The sequence below is a fragment of the Styela clava genome, chromosome 2 (assembly GCF_964204865.1).
Source record: "Styela clava chromosome 2, kaStyClav1.hap1.2, whole genome shotgun sequence".
In the NCBI taxonomy this organism is placed as follows: domain Eukaryota; kingdom Metazoa; phylum Chordata; class Ascidiacea; order Stolidobranchia; family Styelidae; genus Styela; species Styela clava.
Window position 1 is genome coordinate 18413192 of NC_135251.1, and position 17780 is coordinate 18430971.

At 32.2% G+C, this 17780-nt stretch overlaps 3 protein-coding genes across 4 annotated transcripts; all 3 read right to left on the bottom strand.

Annotated features, from left to right (window-relative positions):
- Positions 1 to 21: 21 nt before the first annotated feature.
- Positions 22 to 5212, bottom strand: LOC120336315 (receptor-type tyrosine-protein phosphatase epsilon-like). The gene is made up of 8 exons (XM_078109663.1): positions 5109 to 5212; positions 4858 to 4988; positions 4701 to 4777; positions 4487 to 4609; positions 2901 to 3034; positions 2595 to 2734; positions 2362 to 2497; positions 22 to 1993 (listed from the first exon to the last, which is right to left on the bottom strand). Exons 2-7 carry the CDS (start codon positions 4910 to 4912, stop codon positions 2451 to 2453), a joined length of 576 nt encoding a protein of 191 aa, XP_077965789.1. The 5' UTR covers positions 4913 to 4988; positions 5109 to 5212; the 3' UTR covers positions 22 to 1993; positions 2362 to 2450.
- On the bottom strand, positions 4983 to 6743 carry LOC144432007 (receptor-type tyrosine-protein phosphatase O-like). Its single transcript, XM_078120000.1, has 7 exons — positions 6674 to 6743; positions 6442 to 6506; positions 6121 to 6276; positions 5942 to 6073; positions 5652 to 5803; positions 5394 to 5529; positions 4983 to 4988 (listed from the first exon to the last, which is right to left on the bottom strand). Exons 1-7 carry the CDS (start codon positions 6741 to 6743, stop codon positions 4983 to 4985), a joined length of 717 nt encoding a protein of 238 aa, XP_077976126.1.
- An 11-nt stretch (positions 6744 to 6754) lies between these two features.
- Positions 6755 to 16776, bottom strand: LOC120335420 (uncharacterized). 2 transcript variants are annotated; one of them, XM_078109656.1, is made up of 16 exons: positions 16498 to 16776; positions 16004 to 16163; positions 15418 to 15513; positions 15105 to 15217; positions 12944 to 13234; positions 12550 to 12652; positions 11671 to 11791; positions 11374 to 11556; positions 10880 to 11087; positions 9388 to 9490; positions 8974 to 9105; positions 8428 to 8577; positions 8088 to 8173; positions 7297 to 7361; positions 7085 to 7130; positions 6755 to 6770 (listed from the first exon to the last, which is right to left on the bottom strand). In XM_078109656.1, exons 1-14 carry the CDS (start codon positions 16553 to 16555, stop codon positions 7351 to 7353), a joined length of 1815 nt encoding a protein of 604 aa, XP_077965782.1. In that variant the 5' UTR covers positions 16556 to 16776; the 3' UTR covers positions 6755 to 6770; positions 7085 to 7130; positions 7297 to 7350. The 2 variants fall into 2 exon arrangements, with proteins under 2 accessions (XP_077965782.1, XP_077965781.1); XM_078109655.1 differs by lacking the exon at positions 6755 to 6770 and having other exon boundaries at positions 7109 to 7194.
- Positions 16777 to 17780: the final 1004 nt, after the last annotated feature.

Sequence of the window (17780 nt, forward strand, 5' to 3'; positions counted from 1 at the left end):
CGAACGAAATTACAGGCAACTGATATAATATGAAGATATACAATTGCCGTGCCATGGATAATAAATAGCACAAATAAATGGTACAAACCGGACGGAAGTTTTTACTTATGAAGTAATGACAATATATTGAGGGCGTTATATTTTGACTTTCTCAAATTTGCAACGATGAATAGATCTAGTTTGGTAAAAAAAAAAGCTTTCATCACTCATTCATTTCCAAAGCACCAATAAATTGTTGAAAGTAAAATGAGATTGAATGCACTTATTTCTGCAAAACATATTAACATCCATTTATGACAATAAGTACAATAGACTTACAATAATATAAGGCCGTATAATTTTGAAAGATGTTTTCAAACATTGAAATTTAAAGACCGAATTTGCAATATCAGCTAAAAGATATAACTGAAACTTGATAATACGCAGTCAAATATCAAAATAAAAAAAACTATTAGATAATTGAAAATATGTGGAAGTTATCTTCAAATTGTATATATATAGGCAGTTTACACTAATACAATACGAGCAATGAATAAATCAAAAAAGCACGCTTGCTATAACGCCCCTAGTCGAATATCATGTGGATTACTAAACTGGTCGTACCTAACGAAGGCTAGGCCTTTAAATCATTTAATCTATTTAATGTTAAATATTTTTTTTACTATATTTCACGCCTTTATGAGAAGAAATGGAATAAATGATCGGTCAACGTCATAAAATACAGAATTTTGCAACACTTCGAAACCTAAGGTAAGCAATAGGCAATAAGTCAACTACGAACCAATGAATTTTGTTCGGATCTCCCGCCCACGAAGAAAGTTGTGGAAATTTCTTACAATTGCATGAGAAATTTGTTTTTTAATCTCTAGGTTCAACAATTTAATTCAGATTTAATTACAATTCAGTCTGACACTATCGTAGCGTATGGAAATAGTAAATGTGACGTCACGTGTAGTCATGAAATGAATGGAATCTTATCTCGGTGAATTAGAGAACCAACTTTTATGTATAACAACATTTATACGGAATACGTGGAACATAAATTTAAAATAGACAATTTAATTTTGATATGTAAATACCAAATTGAAAATCAAGCTTTCATTCAAAAATATGTAACTAATTGTTTTAATTTTTTTCGATATCATTACGAATATACTTTTGTTAAATCCATCATATCAAAAATTAATATATATATATATATACCTGGAGTGCAAAATTGGTCTACGACAGTAGTTTCACCAATATCAAAATGCTTAATATTAAATCCTATAAATTGAATTGGAATTTGAAAGTACTAAAATGATTCAATGACAAGAAAGTATAAAATAAAATATATATCTCTTCTGAAGCAATCGCAGCAAAGTATGAATCTTACAATCATTATTTAGTTAGCGCAATTACGATCCGCGATTTCCGGGAACAACCCTTAGATACTCTTGCATCAGCGTGAGCCATAAATCCTATTTTCATTAAAACCATCCCATACCGCTGTATGAAGGTTATCGCATTGTTTGACGTTAAAATAACAATTGGTTCCATCAATTTTGTGTGAGCGCATCTAGAGCATCTTGCCGGCAAATTCTACCACTTAATTTGAGCGCTTGTATATTGATTGGTGTCGCTCTCGTTAGCTTTCTAGAAGTATTATCATGTCATAACTCAATTGACTCAGAGATTGAAGCCTGATGAAATTAATAGTATGAAGCTGATAGGACATTTTAAAATATTCTGTATCATATTTAAAGTTTGATGAATGTGAAAAAATTACATAAAGTTTAATAAAGATTGCTCGGCGCCTCAAATATTCTAGACACTTCAATAGACCACTACTGAGCGAAGATAATGAGTTGTAGTTACATTAGATGTGGGTTGAATAGTAGTTGAAATATACAGCTTATACATTTATCAATCATTTCTTTTCTTCGAAATTAGGATAAATTTCGAACGACTTCATGTAGTTGCAGATTGCAGTATGACAGAATTTGTATTGTTCCTGCAATTATCATATATTTTGTTACTCTATAGTTTTCACGATAAAAGAGTTCAAAGGAAAGTAGATATGAGTAAAAGCGAATACACGAAGATTAGAATCCCTACTATTAAACATACGCGTCTGCATATAAATATAAAAATTACGGGGGAAAAAATCGTACACTTGTTACATAAAAACTAATTCAATTTGAGCAATCGGAATACCAGCATTGCGAGTATTTTATACTGACATAATCTAAGGTCATATATAATGAGTGATGGTATACGATAACCAGGGATAAAACTGAAAGTTTATAACAAAGTTAATTAGTTAGATGTTTATAATATTCTTTTGAGATCTATCTAGAAATAACATTTAGAATCATTTACCAACGTCTTAACCATTCCTTGTCTGCAATCACGCAAATCTTTTACTGCGCGGAAAACATCAACTTTATTCTCATATTTCAATCTCTCTATCAAATTTGAGATTGCGCAAAATGCTCCAGTTCGTCCAGCACCATCGCTATAAATATACGTCAAAATGGATGTTTAATGTTTGTAACATTATCACTTATCAATTGAAAATTGGCATGTATAAAAATTTATACTAAATTACGTACGTGCAGTGAATAAGACAAGCTGATCCCCGAACACCTCTTGTATTTCTCTGCATCTCCCCAATAATATCCAATACAATGCTACCATCTTCTGGACATTGTTCATTACTCCAGTCAGAATATTGTATTTGTGTAACACGAGTCTGAAATAATAAAATAATCGGATGTTTGGTAAAAATTTTGAACTGTATGTTCGCCTTGATTTGTTTGTTTTGCAATATCTAAATTTAGCACTTAACTACGCAAACCTTGCTAGTATCGAAGTTAAAACATGCGTTGAAAATTAGTTTTAATATCAACAATGTTTACCTCCTGGTTTCTCTGAGGACTTTAAAAAATCTATGAGATATCGATCCATTTATATTCTCTCCCAGCAAGGTAACACTAACGTTATCTATTCTTAACGGTTCGCAAAACCTTTGTGGCCAATATTGAATGCACTCCTGTGTATAGAAGCAAAAAGATTGTATTTCATTGAACAATGTCATTATTTACTATAGATGTTTTCAAAATTATAATTTAGTTCTATGAAGATGATAGGCCTATAATATATAACAACAAATAATAACATAACAAGCTATACTTTAAAAAATGTTATGCTTTTATAAGTAAACATCGGTTACATTTTATGGTGGGATAGTGACCAGATGAAAGTTGTCCAGCGATTAGATCACTCCTTGCAATATAGACTCCACTCATCTTATACCATAGATCAGGGTGGTCCAGACCGCAGAACAAATTTAGCTTATACTTAACCATTGGCAGATATTTGTATTTATTGGCAGACCATTTTTGAGGTATTTTTATACAATTCCAACTTGGAATAGCCTCTTCCCTAATCCCGACGTCGAGATTGATGTTTGTTAAAATCCCGGAATTTCAATGTTATATCTATAAACCTCAAGACGGTGCCAATATGGGAATAACTTCCTGTGATCGTAACAAGGAGAATGCATTGTCTTGTGCAACAATGCCGATAAGATGAGCCGCGCAAGTAACTGCTCATTTGGAGAGACGCTTTGTGCCTTCATTTTAGTAAAAACACTCCTCTATTTTCAAGCGTTGGCCATGTGACAGCAGTGACAAATCGCAGAGCTTACTTAGCGCCGCGCGATCCAAACATTTTTTAGCTTGGTCTGGAGTCCCAATTTAGACGGACATGGTTGCTCATTGACGATAGTACCAAGCCTGATCACTCTACATGTAATAAAATTAGTCGAATATGACAATTCATCATACAATGAATGTAATAAAAAAAAGTGACCAAGCTAAACTGGGAGGAAACGTATTTCCTTACCCCCAACAACGTTATACCACAGTGTCTGGTGTGTTTTCAAATAATATCTGTCACAAAAGAATGTAATTTTAAGCGACATTACAAAACCAAACACCAGAAAAAATACCACGGTATTTCTCGGGATGCAATTTTAAATACCTAAAGGCTTTTAATAACTGCCCTAAAAACTATAAATATATTTAAAGGGAGTAAACTGGAGGTGTTTGATCACTTTTGGGTTTTCTCCGACTGCGGCCATCGAGACATCCTCAAAAGTTTTTGCGGCCCGCCAACCTCGCAATCTTGAACCACCCTGCCATAGATTATTCTGCGCTTGTATCGCAAGTCAGGATTTCACTGGGAACAATTTTTAAAAATTATAATATTAGTTGGGATTCTAGCCGCTCGAAGCTTCAGATATCAACAGCATTCATGAAGCCGAAACGTTGAAATGATTATCCTTGATTACACCGAATCCACGGTGGTAACTAATTGAGAGCTCATTCAATATTGTTACATTATTACGTTTTACTCAATTCTTTCAACTAAAAGATCCTACGTTATCTTCAATCAAACATTGTTGACTGACATAATTAGGCAGTCATTTACTCGAATTTACCTCAGCACGTGCAAGCATGACAATAGTATTAACTCTATTATCCAATACAGATCTCCAAAAGAATGAAATTCCTTCGTTCATCGGTGTTTGTGCTGCAATCATACTAGTATTTTCGTCGTATGTCTGAGACAAAGAGGCATTGTATGAAGATATGTTAAAAATTATGAGATCACAGTTGCAAGACAAATAATAATCAATATCTGTGATGTCTTACCTCTACCCACGATGCATTTACATATGGTACACTTGTTTCATTGTTGCACATTACCAGAACAACAGCATTATGATCATCTGATAAAAAAAAATCAGAAATGAAGATATTTTATGAGATGCAATAAAAAAACAAAATTATAATATTTAGATCAACTCACAAGGAATCACATCATCTGATAAATTGAATACTTTATTTTCATAACGTTTTCCCATCAGTCTAGAACATTTCAAAGGTTCCAACGTTGACAATTTTTCAAATTCAGCAAGAAAATCTCTTCGTTTTTCATGGCTGTATTGAATATTAAAAAAAAATCTTTTTCTTGCTTAACCTCCTACAACCTAAAGTCTCGTAAAAACAAAATCCTTTTTATTGGATGTAATACTATTGCTACTGTTTGGTTAATCCTACCTTGTTATTTCCTGAAATTTGTGTCCAATATCTTGTGCATTATAATCCGTATTTCCAAATAGATAGTTTTCCAAGATCTATTTGTGTAGAAGTATGTACTGGTCCTATAGGTATGAGAGTTGCTCAAGTTTTAAAATATCTTGCAACTGATAATATCATTGACTCTAATTACAGTTTAAAACTAATTATTTATGATGAGGTTTCTTGATTTTTTTTGATGATGTGCTGATGATGATTGAAGTGCTTTCAAAAGTCAAAATGAAAAAAATAAAATAAAACACTCACGCAATTTTGTATCATGTCGACACGTTGTGACCTCATTTTCAATACACATTGCAATGCATCAACACTTTCTATATGTCTTCCTTCTTCCAGCAAATAGTCGTATCCTATAAATGTTCCAGTTCTTCCAGCACCAGCGCTAAAATGGAATATTGGTTTCACTCAAAATTCACAAATACTATTAACTTAATTTCGATTATAATCATTGTACTGCGTGTTATATATCACGTGCCTAGCGGGGACTAAAAACATAGCAGTCACCTGCAATGCACTATCATCGATCTATCAGCTCCAAACTCTTCTAAACATTGAATCACAGCTTTATGCATTCTAATAAGATTGGATGTTGTATATGGTATATCATGGTCAGGCCAGGTTACATATTGATATTGCAACACTTCCATTGCTATTTTCTGAAATAGAATTGTTTGAAATATGAGTCTGACTCTAACTATCGTGTTTAGTGCCATGTCACTTTGTTGAATAAAGATTAGATTTTTATCGATTGACAGGGAAACACATTGTTTGTCATAAAACATAACTGTACTCACTCCGTCGTTTGTCTCTACTTGAAATGTTCTTCGTACAAAGCCAGAATACTTTACTTCTCCGGAGTTAAAAACTTTAACTACTCCGAAACATGAAGTAATGCCAGAATCTGGCCAGTACTTTTGACACTTTTTCTGCAAATAAATGGAAAACCACATTAATTAATCATTTAATAACTCACTTTTCCTGCTTCAAAACTCACTTTTCCTGCTTCAAAACATTTTGCCAGCATAACAATAATTTTGCATTCTTGTTCAACAACCATCAACCAAAAATCATCCACAGTTGTTGGTAAAGGACCTTGCGTTGCAATGTATTTGTGTGGTCTAGCATAACCCTGTTAATGCAAAAAAGACAGTCAAAATATGTAACAGTCAAAATAAAGTGAAACATTGTTTTATATATATCTTTCACTTTTTGTATTTGACATCCACAAGAAGATAAGATGTACTCAAGAAGATAAGCATATTTAACTCGTATTTGCAGTGCAAAGACCACTTACATTAACGTAGCATGCGTTGATATATCCAGTGTCTTTTGCTTTGATACAAACACGAGTTTCGTCATCTATAAATAAACGAGATATTTTGATTAGTACCACCTGTTACTCACATTAGATGTAGACCTCTCATGCTATTTTTGATTGTTTTTACTGTGAAAACTACATAGAGATATGTGTGCAACTGTGTATAATATGTTTTCGGGTCCATCCAAAAAAGGTAATAGACACTAACATGGTAATATGCTTTTATATCTATTTTTCCTTCTCAATCCAGGATTAGATGCGAACGTTGTACTTTTCATATTTGTTTTTGATTCAGTCTTTATCCTCTGAAGAATATATGTAAAATAAAATCCTATTAATTTGGTATGTTTTCATGAAAACAATATTAAAATGATATTTGCAGTAAGAATCATTATTGATTCTCATTTATTTGTAAAAAAGAGAAACATGTTTTAACTGTCTTCTAGTGACATCTAGCGTTTATTCAAAACGACCTTTTTAATTATGTAAATTAAGTAATATACTGGGCAAATCATCGGGTCATATAACATGGGAAAAAATTCAATTTTTTTCCAGATTGCGGGTATGGAATAGATGAAATTAAGTTACCTACATATTACTCAATTTTAATACAGATTACCTTGAACTGTTCGTGAAACAATGTCTTCTCATTGTGAAATAGATTCCTGTAATATTTTTCGAAACTATGAAGCGGAACTTTTGTGTTGGGGATTATTTCTTTATCTTCATCTGTGTGGTATTTATGCAATTGATTGATAATAACTTTTTACAGGATAATACAAGGCTTTAGATTGAAAATAAAAAAAGACAGATGCTCGTTATTGCTATTACCTTGTTCATTGTTTCGATATTGAAAAACAATTTGATCTTCTTCCTTGCGAGGTTTCATTCTCCGTCTATAACAAGTAAAAAAGAATTTTCTGTTTTAGATAGCGCCAGTGAAGTGAAAAAAAAGTAAAATAAATTGTTTTGGATATTATTCACACATTTGACAAAAAGTTTCAGGTATTGAATCCTACTCAGTTTCGTTTTCCTATATATACTTCGTTTGCATAATTGATTTGTTTATATCCGGACCTATGATAAAAAAATGAATAGTTCTTGAATAGCGTGTCAGTTAAAGCAGGTCAGAGTAAAGATGAGTGAATTTTAGAATTTTTGTTTCTTTTCGTAAATTAAATGACTCAGTTAAGACCGACCATACCTTGAAAATAGTCGTTCTCTGCTTTATTTTAAATTACACCATGAATTTACAAAACAATAATCCCTATCAAAGAAGCTTTCACGATCGAAAAGAACAATTAAAGAAATGCCCAGAAAGTATGAAATATTGTTCTAATCGTCTCTAATTCGAACAATTTAATCTAAATTTGTCGAATAAGACATAAATATGTTTAATACCTGATTAAGTTTTCCACTCATCTAAAACAATATTATATTATGAAGAATTACATCGCTCACTCATAGAATATATTTATATATTGTTTGAAATGAATTGTATGTAATGCATAATACTAGTTTTTAGTTAGTTGCAAAATGTTTATTTCCTAGTGAAGTTTTTATTTCCGCGAAGAAAAAATATTTACTTTTTGAAGAAAATAGAAATTCAATTTTTATTTCACCTGGATAAGGTTTCTCAATCAGGAGGCCTTCACTAGCACCGAACAAAACATTTTTTTTTGTTGGTGTTGAAGTCACAAGAAATATACTGCAATATACAATGACGACAGTTAGAAGGTTCAACAATTAGTTTAAAAATTGTATCGATTATTGTATTTGACATTTTTTTTGAAATATTTTCAAATAATATGTATATCTGCAGTCTACAGATCATATACTGATTGAAACTTGTTATTTATAATATAAATGTACTTAAATAGTTAAAACTGAATGCTTTCATTTCAGAGGTATCATTAAAATATATCGACGACAAATCTTGCATTGGTATTATTTTTCTTCTACCTGTAAGTTTCGGTGAGTGCCAATCTCCTGTTATAGGCAACATACAAATTTTTCGTAACACTGCTTGCGTTATTTTGACCACTGATGTCACAAGTTGTTTTTACTCGATCTCCAAGTTTCAGATGTAATTTCGAATGATCTTGCCTGGCTCTTCAATAGTATAATACATATTAGTGTTTTGTCATGCAGTTTATTATATATATATATATATAGTTCTGTTTACTAGAATTTAAATATTTTATTTTCAGGCCTAATGATTGAAACTATTAATAGATATATATTCAGCCAAATGTACATTCTGAATTTGTATATAAAATAAACCAACGCAGACGTTTTGTTTTTTGTTTTTCGCGCAGGATGTAATATAGAACTGCGGAAATGTGCAATTTTATATTACACCTACGTACACCTAATTCAAACAGATAAGGAGCAGAAAAGCAGGGATGTTGTATGTTTTGATAACAGAAGGCACATCCCACACAATAATCATGCATTATTCTAACATAATTTAATATCATGTTGCGAAATTTAATGAATGAATCATACCTGGTTGTGTTTAAAGCTATTGCAATATATTCATCTTCAAGTTGTGAATTATTTAGTTTATTCATACGTTCTTTGTTGAGAACAGACAATGTTCTTCTTTTCACGTTGACTTGTACAACGATAAATAGGCAACTGACAATGTTACATAACGTATATTAATAAATGAATAGAATTTGCTTACTATGTTCAATGTTGTTATCAACGTTTTAGACATTTATTACGATTAAAAACGTTTTCGGCTTTATCTCGGCTCAACTTAGCTTGGCTCAGGGTTACCCCGAGCTCAAAGCGACAATTTTCATTTGACAACAACAAAGACATCGCCTAATATTAAAATTGACTCACTTACTACATGAGTCGGGTCGCTAAAAACAGTCGAATTAGTGTGAAAAGTCAATAAGATAACAAAATTACCTTATAGGGCCATTAGATTCATCCGGAGCGTTTATTGAAATCTCAACAATTCCATCATTCGTCACTTTGTCCTTGGTTGCAGGTGCTTGAAGGTTAGATGGTACTGCAAATTACAAATTCCATTAAAATATTGATTGCAATTTTATTTTTGAATTTATTGAATTAGTAAAAAAAATGTTTCATCTGTATATTTATTTTCCCCATCAAGCAATCATACACATTTCCAGTGAAATAAACCGATAATAAACAGAAAGGAAAGGCGACATCCTTGTTGAAAGACAAAACTTGCCTGGTTTCACTAAAGAGGTTTAATTAGTCGTAGGTAAGGTTGAATATTCTCGGTGACTTCGTAAAGTATTTCGAGTACCCCTGAGTATTTCAAGTATTTCTTTCGATATAAGCTTTGACTTCTCAAGAGAAAAATATTTGATCTTTTGCGAGATATTGAGATTTGCACCGAAGAGTTATCACTTATCGATCTTAAGATCGGTAAGTATATTGATAGGTATTTGTCTGTATGTCTGTCTGTCTGTCTGTGTGTCTGTGTGTGTGTCTGTTAGATGCACGCGATATCTCACGAAAGCGAGATTGAATCTGCTCCAGATTTTGCATGTGCATTCATCTTATCTCGGACCAGAAGCCTATTGATTTTGGGCGAATTATGTCGTATAATTAGCGAGTTATCAATCAATTATTGATATAGTGATCTAGATTTTTGTAAAGCGAGAGAATTTTGAAACCCGCCGAGTGTGTGTGTGCGATGCGCAGTGCGCAAGTTACAAGAGCGGATGAATCGAAACTGCAGTTTCTGTTTTGGGAGATCCCCTAACTATCGATCGATAAGTCTTCGGTTTCCAACCGATATTCTCGTTTAATGATTTGACGCAAAGGAAAGGCGAATTTAAAGTAGGGAACATAAAGTATTTAAATCCTGATAAATCGAGCCATGCTTCAGAGATTTTGTTTGAAGATAGACTTGAATTAATACCATCAGTCTACGGTTCATTTTATTTTTGTGATTTCAGCTATATATTATATATAGCAATAGGTCAAATTTCATTGCAAGACGCTAGCAACTTTGTTGTTTGCATAACTTGATGCGGAATATTTTGTTTTATATACGTTGTGATGTAATTTTTTTACCCAAAATTTTTTTTTTTTCAGGAAAGTTCGATGCTGATATTTCTTGTTCAGAATTGTTTACTTTTTGAAAGATCGTGTCAAGCAATATAATACGGCAAACCCATCATTTTATATTAAAAACAATATTGTGATTTGATACAAAAGGCAAAAAAGAACTGAGCAAAAACAAAACAAAAAGCAATAAGCTGAGTGCCAAATTGGTGAAAACATATAGGCCGAAGAAAGAATATGATCACAAGCTTTATGTTGTAGACCATAAATATTCAAAAAACGTATATATCATTGCACCTCCACATTTTTATTGCAACAAATTCATGGAAAATCCATGAGTAATTTCTAAATTTCTCACCATTGGTATCGGTAACGCATTCTAGTACTGCCCCTGACTCTGGACCAAAGCCTGCACAAGACTTCGCTTGAATGGAGACATTGTATTTTCTGTTAAAAACTTTTGGAATAACATATGAGGTTATCTGAGATCGCAGCAGAATTTCATCAATTTTGTAATTATGATTATTGTATGGCGATATCTTGGCTCTTGTTGAGTTGATCACAAGCTGAAATACAATGAACAGTTTGCAGGTCCATATTTTACCGTTTCCCAAACACAATTATTATTGCAAAGTTTTTTCACACCAATATGCTAAGGTAATCCAACATCAAACACCCGTAGAGGTAGAAATTCTAATTAACCTTTACCTAAAATAATTTCTTTTGTAATCAGTGTGTGACACAATATGGCATGACTCAATTTTTACGTTCAAATAGAAAGTTTTAAAACTTGTGTTGCGTATAGTAGGCTCAATAACTCCCATGCATTCAATCAATAGAAACTATACTAACCTTAAAATCAGATATATACATCGAATTTGAAAACATTGGTATCGCCCAAGAAATGTTGCAACAACCATCATCAGTCATTTCGACGCTTGTTTTGGTTACTGGACCCGGCAGTCCTCCAGTAGTAGCATTTCTGGTTGTTGCATAATGATTAAAGCAAGTTGCAGTTGTTAAACATGGATCAATCTAAAATGTAAAATATTAAGGGGGTAAATAGGGGAATAAGCATATTGCGTTTACGTCAGAGAAAATGTTGTCCATTAATAGCGGTCAAATTATATATTCTAACCTAGTATTCACCTTGATGAAATAGGGAGTTGACGGTTGAAGACTTGCCACGATTGACGTAATGGAGATTTTATTCGGTGTCGTAAAGAAAATGATGTGATTGGTGCTGTTGCTAGGATCCACAATTCGAAATCTATGGCATAATGTTATTGGATGGTAAGTAAAAATACGTATGCAATATTTAAAACAAACAAAAAAACACTAGTACGGATTTTAAGACATGATATTTTATAGACAAAACATAAAACAATACCATGTAAAATAAAATATATTCATGGCAGAAATGACTCGTAACTATCCGAAGAGGTTTTAATTAAAGAATTACCTTTGGAATCAGATTATGGACGATATGGCTGACAAAAAAAACTTTTTGATTAAGTCAGTAATTTCTTAGTATCGGTCTCGTGTTTTTTGTCTAATATTCAATTAGCATTAGTTAAATAAATTGTACTTTGTAGACTTTTTGTGGTTAAATTGGATTCTTCAGATATTTCAGGCGGCAAATGTATTGTATGCTAACGGCCATATTCTATTTTGTCTGAATTCATGGAAAATACTAGTGTCCTGGTCAAATCTGTTTGCTGGATATTGAAGAGTTTTATTTGACGTAGCAAATAGAACATAAATCCCACATAAAAATGAATGATTTACCAAATCGTTTTCGGTAAATGAGTGGGTTGTCACGATGAGTTAAGGACCGTCAAAAGATGATCAGAGTCGACTTCCAGATATGCTTGAGCCTATTACTAAATCATTACTGAGTTTTCGATATTTGATTCCGACCTTACGTGTGGGTGCTTCCGCTGGATAAGTAGACTATATTAGATTGCATTTTATAGCAAGTTAATTGTAAATGCTCAGGTATAGATAGATAGATAGATAGGTGGATACCTGTGCTTAATTCCAATCCCGCGAAGATGTGGCTTCCAGGTAATCCATAGACTTGAGTTGCAAGGTGAAGTTGTAATGTTCAGGATTGATGGTTGACTTGGAACTGCAATATAGGGTAACCACAAAAAGAACCCATTTCATTTGGAACATATTCTATGGTATTCGTTTTTTGGGGTCACCTTGTATATATAAAATTATTCGTTTTTTGTATCTGCTTTTTTGGGAGTTTACAAATATCAGCAATAAAAGTTCTATATAAGTTTAGGGTTAAGAGCGTGTGCAAAATAGTAATTGCCTCAATTAGCTTGATGAACGCATAATACTTTTTGTGTTTATTACATATTTTCATTTACATATGTAAGCAATCTATTTATGAATATTTTACTAATCTTACCAGTTATATCAACTGTTTTCGAAATCGATGTAGTAGTTTTCCCAACTGTATTTGATGCCAAACATTTATATTGTCCTTCGTCTGCAATTGTCAATTGCTTCAGGTTCAAAACTAGTTTTTGTTCTACTCTGGATTGTTTATTTGATCGAATTGAAGGCTTGGTCATTTTTCCTTTCATCCATTGAACTGTCGTAGTTGGAAAACCAGATACCATGCAAAGTATTTCCTTTTCACCCTTATACAACGTCACAGTGAGTTTGGTTTCTGATAACATCATATCAGGCGGTTTAACTAAAATAAAAACATCAAAAATAATTTTTTTAACACACAAGCCCAGGGGTTCTCAAACTTTTGGTGTTGCGGAGCCCTTGAAAAGTTGACTATCATTCCCGGAGCCCCAAAATAAATGTTAGAATTGGTACTTTCCGATTAATATTCCTGAGTAAGTTAAAAATACTTTACCTAACTTAAATGCAAAACTTTTTTAATAGGGTTATTACAAGTCATAATTTAATAATTTAAATATACAAAACGCTGTAAATTTGACACTTGACAAACATATTAATAAATTAGAAGTCGAATCTTTTCCCTTTTGACATTTTCGGAAGACTTGAAAGGCCACTAATAATGTGCATGATAATTTTTTCATATTTTTCCTTTTTTTTCTTTTTCTTGGTCTATATATATCCACTTGTGTTCTTTTCATATCATGCCCTGATGAAGTTTTCCTGTATAGAAATTCGAAACGTCGGCAAATTACATCGTTTTGCTAACACCGGTTGTGCTTCATTTATTATCAACATGACTTTACCTGGTGGCAATCATGCATTATATTATACTCACGTCAGATTAAAAACGCTTTTATAGGCATTGTAAATCACAAAATTTGATGTTTTGTTAGTTTTTTTTTGGTTATTCATCGTAGTAACTGCGATGTCGAAACACAGTCAATTGTGCGCGCGGTGTACCTTTTTTCCATTCTGAAACTACCAACGGAGCCGCATGCAATAAAATAAACTTCGATCATTCGTATTCTGCCCAGATCTTGTAATTTTTCAAACGGCGAACTTATCTTGCTTAAAAATAATCTCGAGTGCGAAGGAACAAATCAAGTTTGACAAATCGCAAAAATACGACTCCAATTATTTATAGTTGACACTTTATCACGTATTTTATGTTATTTCAGAATAGTATTCTTTCTTTTTAGCAATCCTAATAGTAATCTGGAATCAAACGTGAGTAACGATGAGCACAATTAAATTATTACGACAAGACACTTTAAATACTCGCATCGGTCATGTATTGAATATTTTACGCAATAGAAATCTCGTTATCCGTTTTTTTTTTAATTGCTAATGATGTTGCACGGAAATTTCCGATTTCAATTTTGAATCCTTTTAAAAATCCTGCCTGCGCTCCAGCTCATAAATAACGTCATTTTTTAATTCCGCCTCTTTTCCATATTTCAAGGCTATATTATTGTCAAATTTTATCAAAGCTGTTATTGCTTCTTTGCACAGTTACAAAATTAACCAAGTCCGTATTTTGAAAAGTAATCGGATAGTTCGCGGAGCCCGTGGGTTCTTCTCGCGGAGCCCTGGGGCTCCGTACGGAGCACTTTGAGAACCTATGCACTAGCCTATCGGGGTTGGGCGGTTAGAGAAGGCGGGGGGCATGCCCCGAGTGTTGATCAACGTCGAAAGTCACTCATTATTCCTTTCACCTAACTTGTGACAAATAAGTTCCGTGTAGTGTGTAATGGATAAACCGATTTTCTTGTTTTTTTTTGTAACGATATGTAGGTTCGATTTGATGTGACTCTTATAAATCAGGTTGTTAAATCAAATCTGAACATTCATATAATGAGGTTATTGTACATAGCACTGTTTTTCATTCGCTGTTATTGTTTAGCAAGGTATAGATTAGATTGGTCTTGAGATGTGAATGAATCGTGTTAAGATTGAGCGTTCAATACAAATCCTATTATGCGGATTGGACTTAGGCTTACCTAAACCTAAAGATTTGGTAGTGAAAATGATAATTTCTATACGATATACATTCCAATGCAAATTTTGAGGATATTCCAGGATATTTTATTTCACAAAAATGAAAACAAAAATGCCCTAAACACTGATATATATGCAATAATTGATTTGCTGACCTTTTATGCATATAATCCCTCCTTTATGGTTTGAAGGATAATCAGATAATTTTTCTGCGTTCTCAATTACAAGATAATTTTCCTCTAACCCTCCTCCCGGCTCATTAGGTGCCCTGCAAAGCATCACGTAAAAACAAATAGAAAACCATTTCCTGATGAATTGCTTCACATATTACAAAGCCTTACATTCTTATATATTTTTAAAATAACCGAGCGGAATGGTAAATATCAATAAGGATTTGATTACTTACAACTTTTCAATTTATAAATTCTTACAAAATTTATTCTAGCCAAATGATATTGAGATATTTACCAGTCAATCGATGCTGGAGTTCCATCTATCCATTTCCAAACTCCTTCCGCAGCTTCGTCTGTTGCTCCGATCCAATAGGTAGAAATGGCTCCTGAACTATAATATATTAATTCTTATTATAATACAAAATATGTGCACGCATAGTGAGCTGTATTTTGGCAGAGAATAAGCTCATTTTGAATGAAGATGTAAAGATGATAAAAAACAACGAAATAATTTCTATCATGCATTCAAAGTAAACTGATGCAATTTGAATTGGACAAAAATATTTTGGCCCAACAATTTGACTGTAATCAGTTTGTAATAAATTGCTCGATAACATGACAAAATTGAGAAATAGAGAATGCAGTTATTGATTTTTAAAGACTGGTTACAACAAAAACTATTCACTGGAGATAGAAAACAAAATCGTAATAAAATGATTATTTCAAAGCACGAGTAAATTAATTTCTTTATTATTCAAAAGTGATGACGCCTAAAATGCGATTTATAGGCGTCAGCGTTTCGAATATTACATATTTATTGACGCGGGGATATTTATTATATATATACCTAATGTAAAACCGTCGATAAAATGAAGCATCACCTTCTGACTGTATCATAAACGTCATCTTTCACAGAGCTAACATCAAGTTGAACAAGACTTGATCTGCTGTTCTCACAAAACGATTTTGCTTGTGGCCAGGTCGAGGCAGTGTTGTGAAATGTGAGTTCATAAAATGGCTTGTTCACTTTTATCCAAGGTCCTAAATCATATAAAATCATAATGAACAGTGAACACAAAAATTATAAATTGATCATGGGGATAATAACATTAGAATATTACGGATACCAAGTGACATACATGATTGATTTAAGTAATATCGACATGTTTCCTTCATCACCAAAATTTCAACAAATGTCTATGCTACTGACAGAAGAAAAACAACAAATACAACAAATTAATATATTGTTTGTCAAAGCACATAGTTTATCAATTACTGAGAAAAACGTACCATTGCATACATGCAAATTATCGTTGCTTATTATAACTATCATTACAAAAATCAAATAAAACTCAGCATTTACTTTACTATATACCTGCAATTGATGTTGCAAGAAATGTTAACATAACAAACCAGCAATTGATTCCAATCATATTAGTGGCGTTAAATAACCATAGGAAGCATAATGTTATTAAGAGCAATATTTCAAAATGCTACATCACTGAATGAAAATCACGCTATATAATTTATTCCGCAACCTAAAAAGAACCTTATATCAGGATTGAAAATAGGGAATACAATATAATTATAGTCTGCGTCTACTTATATTCCCAATATGCAAAATCCCACATTGTGTATATGTTTTTTACATCCTACATAACGGATCTGAATACATTATGAGATGCCGGCCTATGTATTTACATAACAAGAGTCCGCGGCGCGAAAATTTGCTTTAAGAAGTAACAATGTTTTTGATAATAATGCGAAAATTGTCTTGGTCTGCTCTGTTTATTACTTTTTTTTATTCAAGTTTATTATTTTGTTTATTCATGATGCTGTAATTGTATTTACTGTTCAATATAGTTTAAGAATACAATTGATGAAAGACGTTGATAAATTAAAGTTTAATAATTGTGTTAAATGATTTACACTTCTTGATACTTTCGTTCGTTAAATCTAAAATGTGACCAGGTCGAGGCAGTGTTGTGAAATGTGAGTTCATAAAATGGCTTGTTCACTTTTTTCCAAGGTCCTAAATCCTATAAAATCATAATGAACAGTGAACACAAAAATTATAAATTGATCACGGGGATAATAACATTAGAATATTACGGATACCGAGTGACATACATGATTGATTTAAGTAATATTGACATGGTTACTTTATCACCAAAATTTAAACAAATGTCTATGCTACTGACAAAAGAAAAACAACAAATACAACAAATTAATATATTGGTTGTCAATGCACATGATTTATCGATTACTGAGAAAAACCATTGCATACCGAATGCAAATTATTGTTGCTTATTACATTTATCAAAACATACATGATTGATTTAGGTAATATCGACATGATTACTTTATCACCAAAATTTCAACAAAAGTCTAAGCTACTAACAAAAGAAAAACAACAAATTAATTTATTTGTTTTTAATGCACATGATTTATCAATTACTGAAAAAAACGTACCACTGCATACTACATGCAAATTATCGTTGCTTATTATAATTATCAAAACAAAAATCAAATAAAACTTAGCATTTACTTTACTACACCTGCAATTGATGTTGCAAGAAATGTTAACATAACAAACCAACAATTGATTCCTATCATATTAGTGGCGTCAAATAACTATAGGAAGTATAATGTTATTAT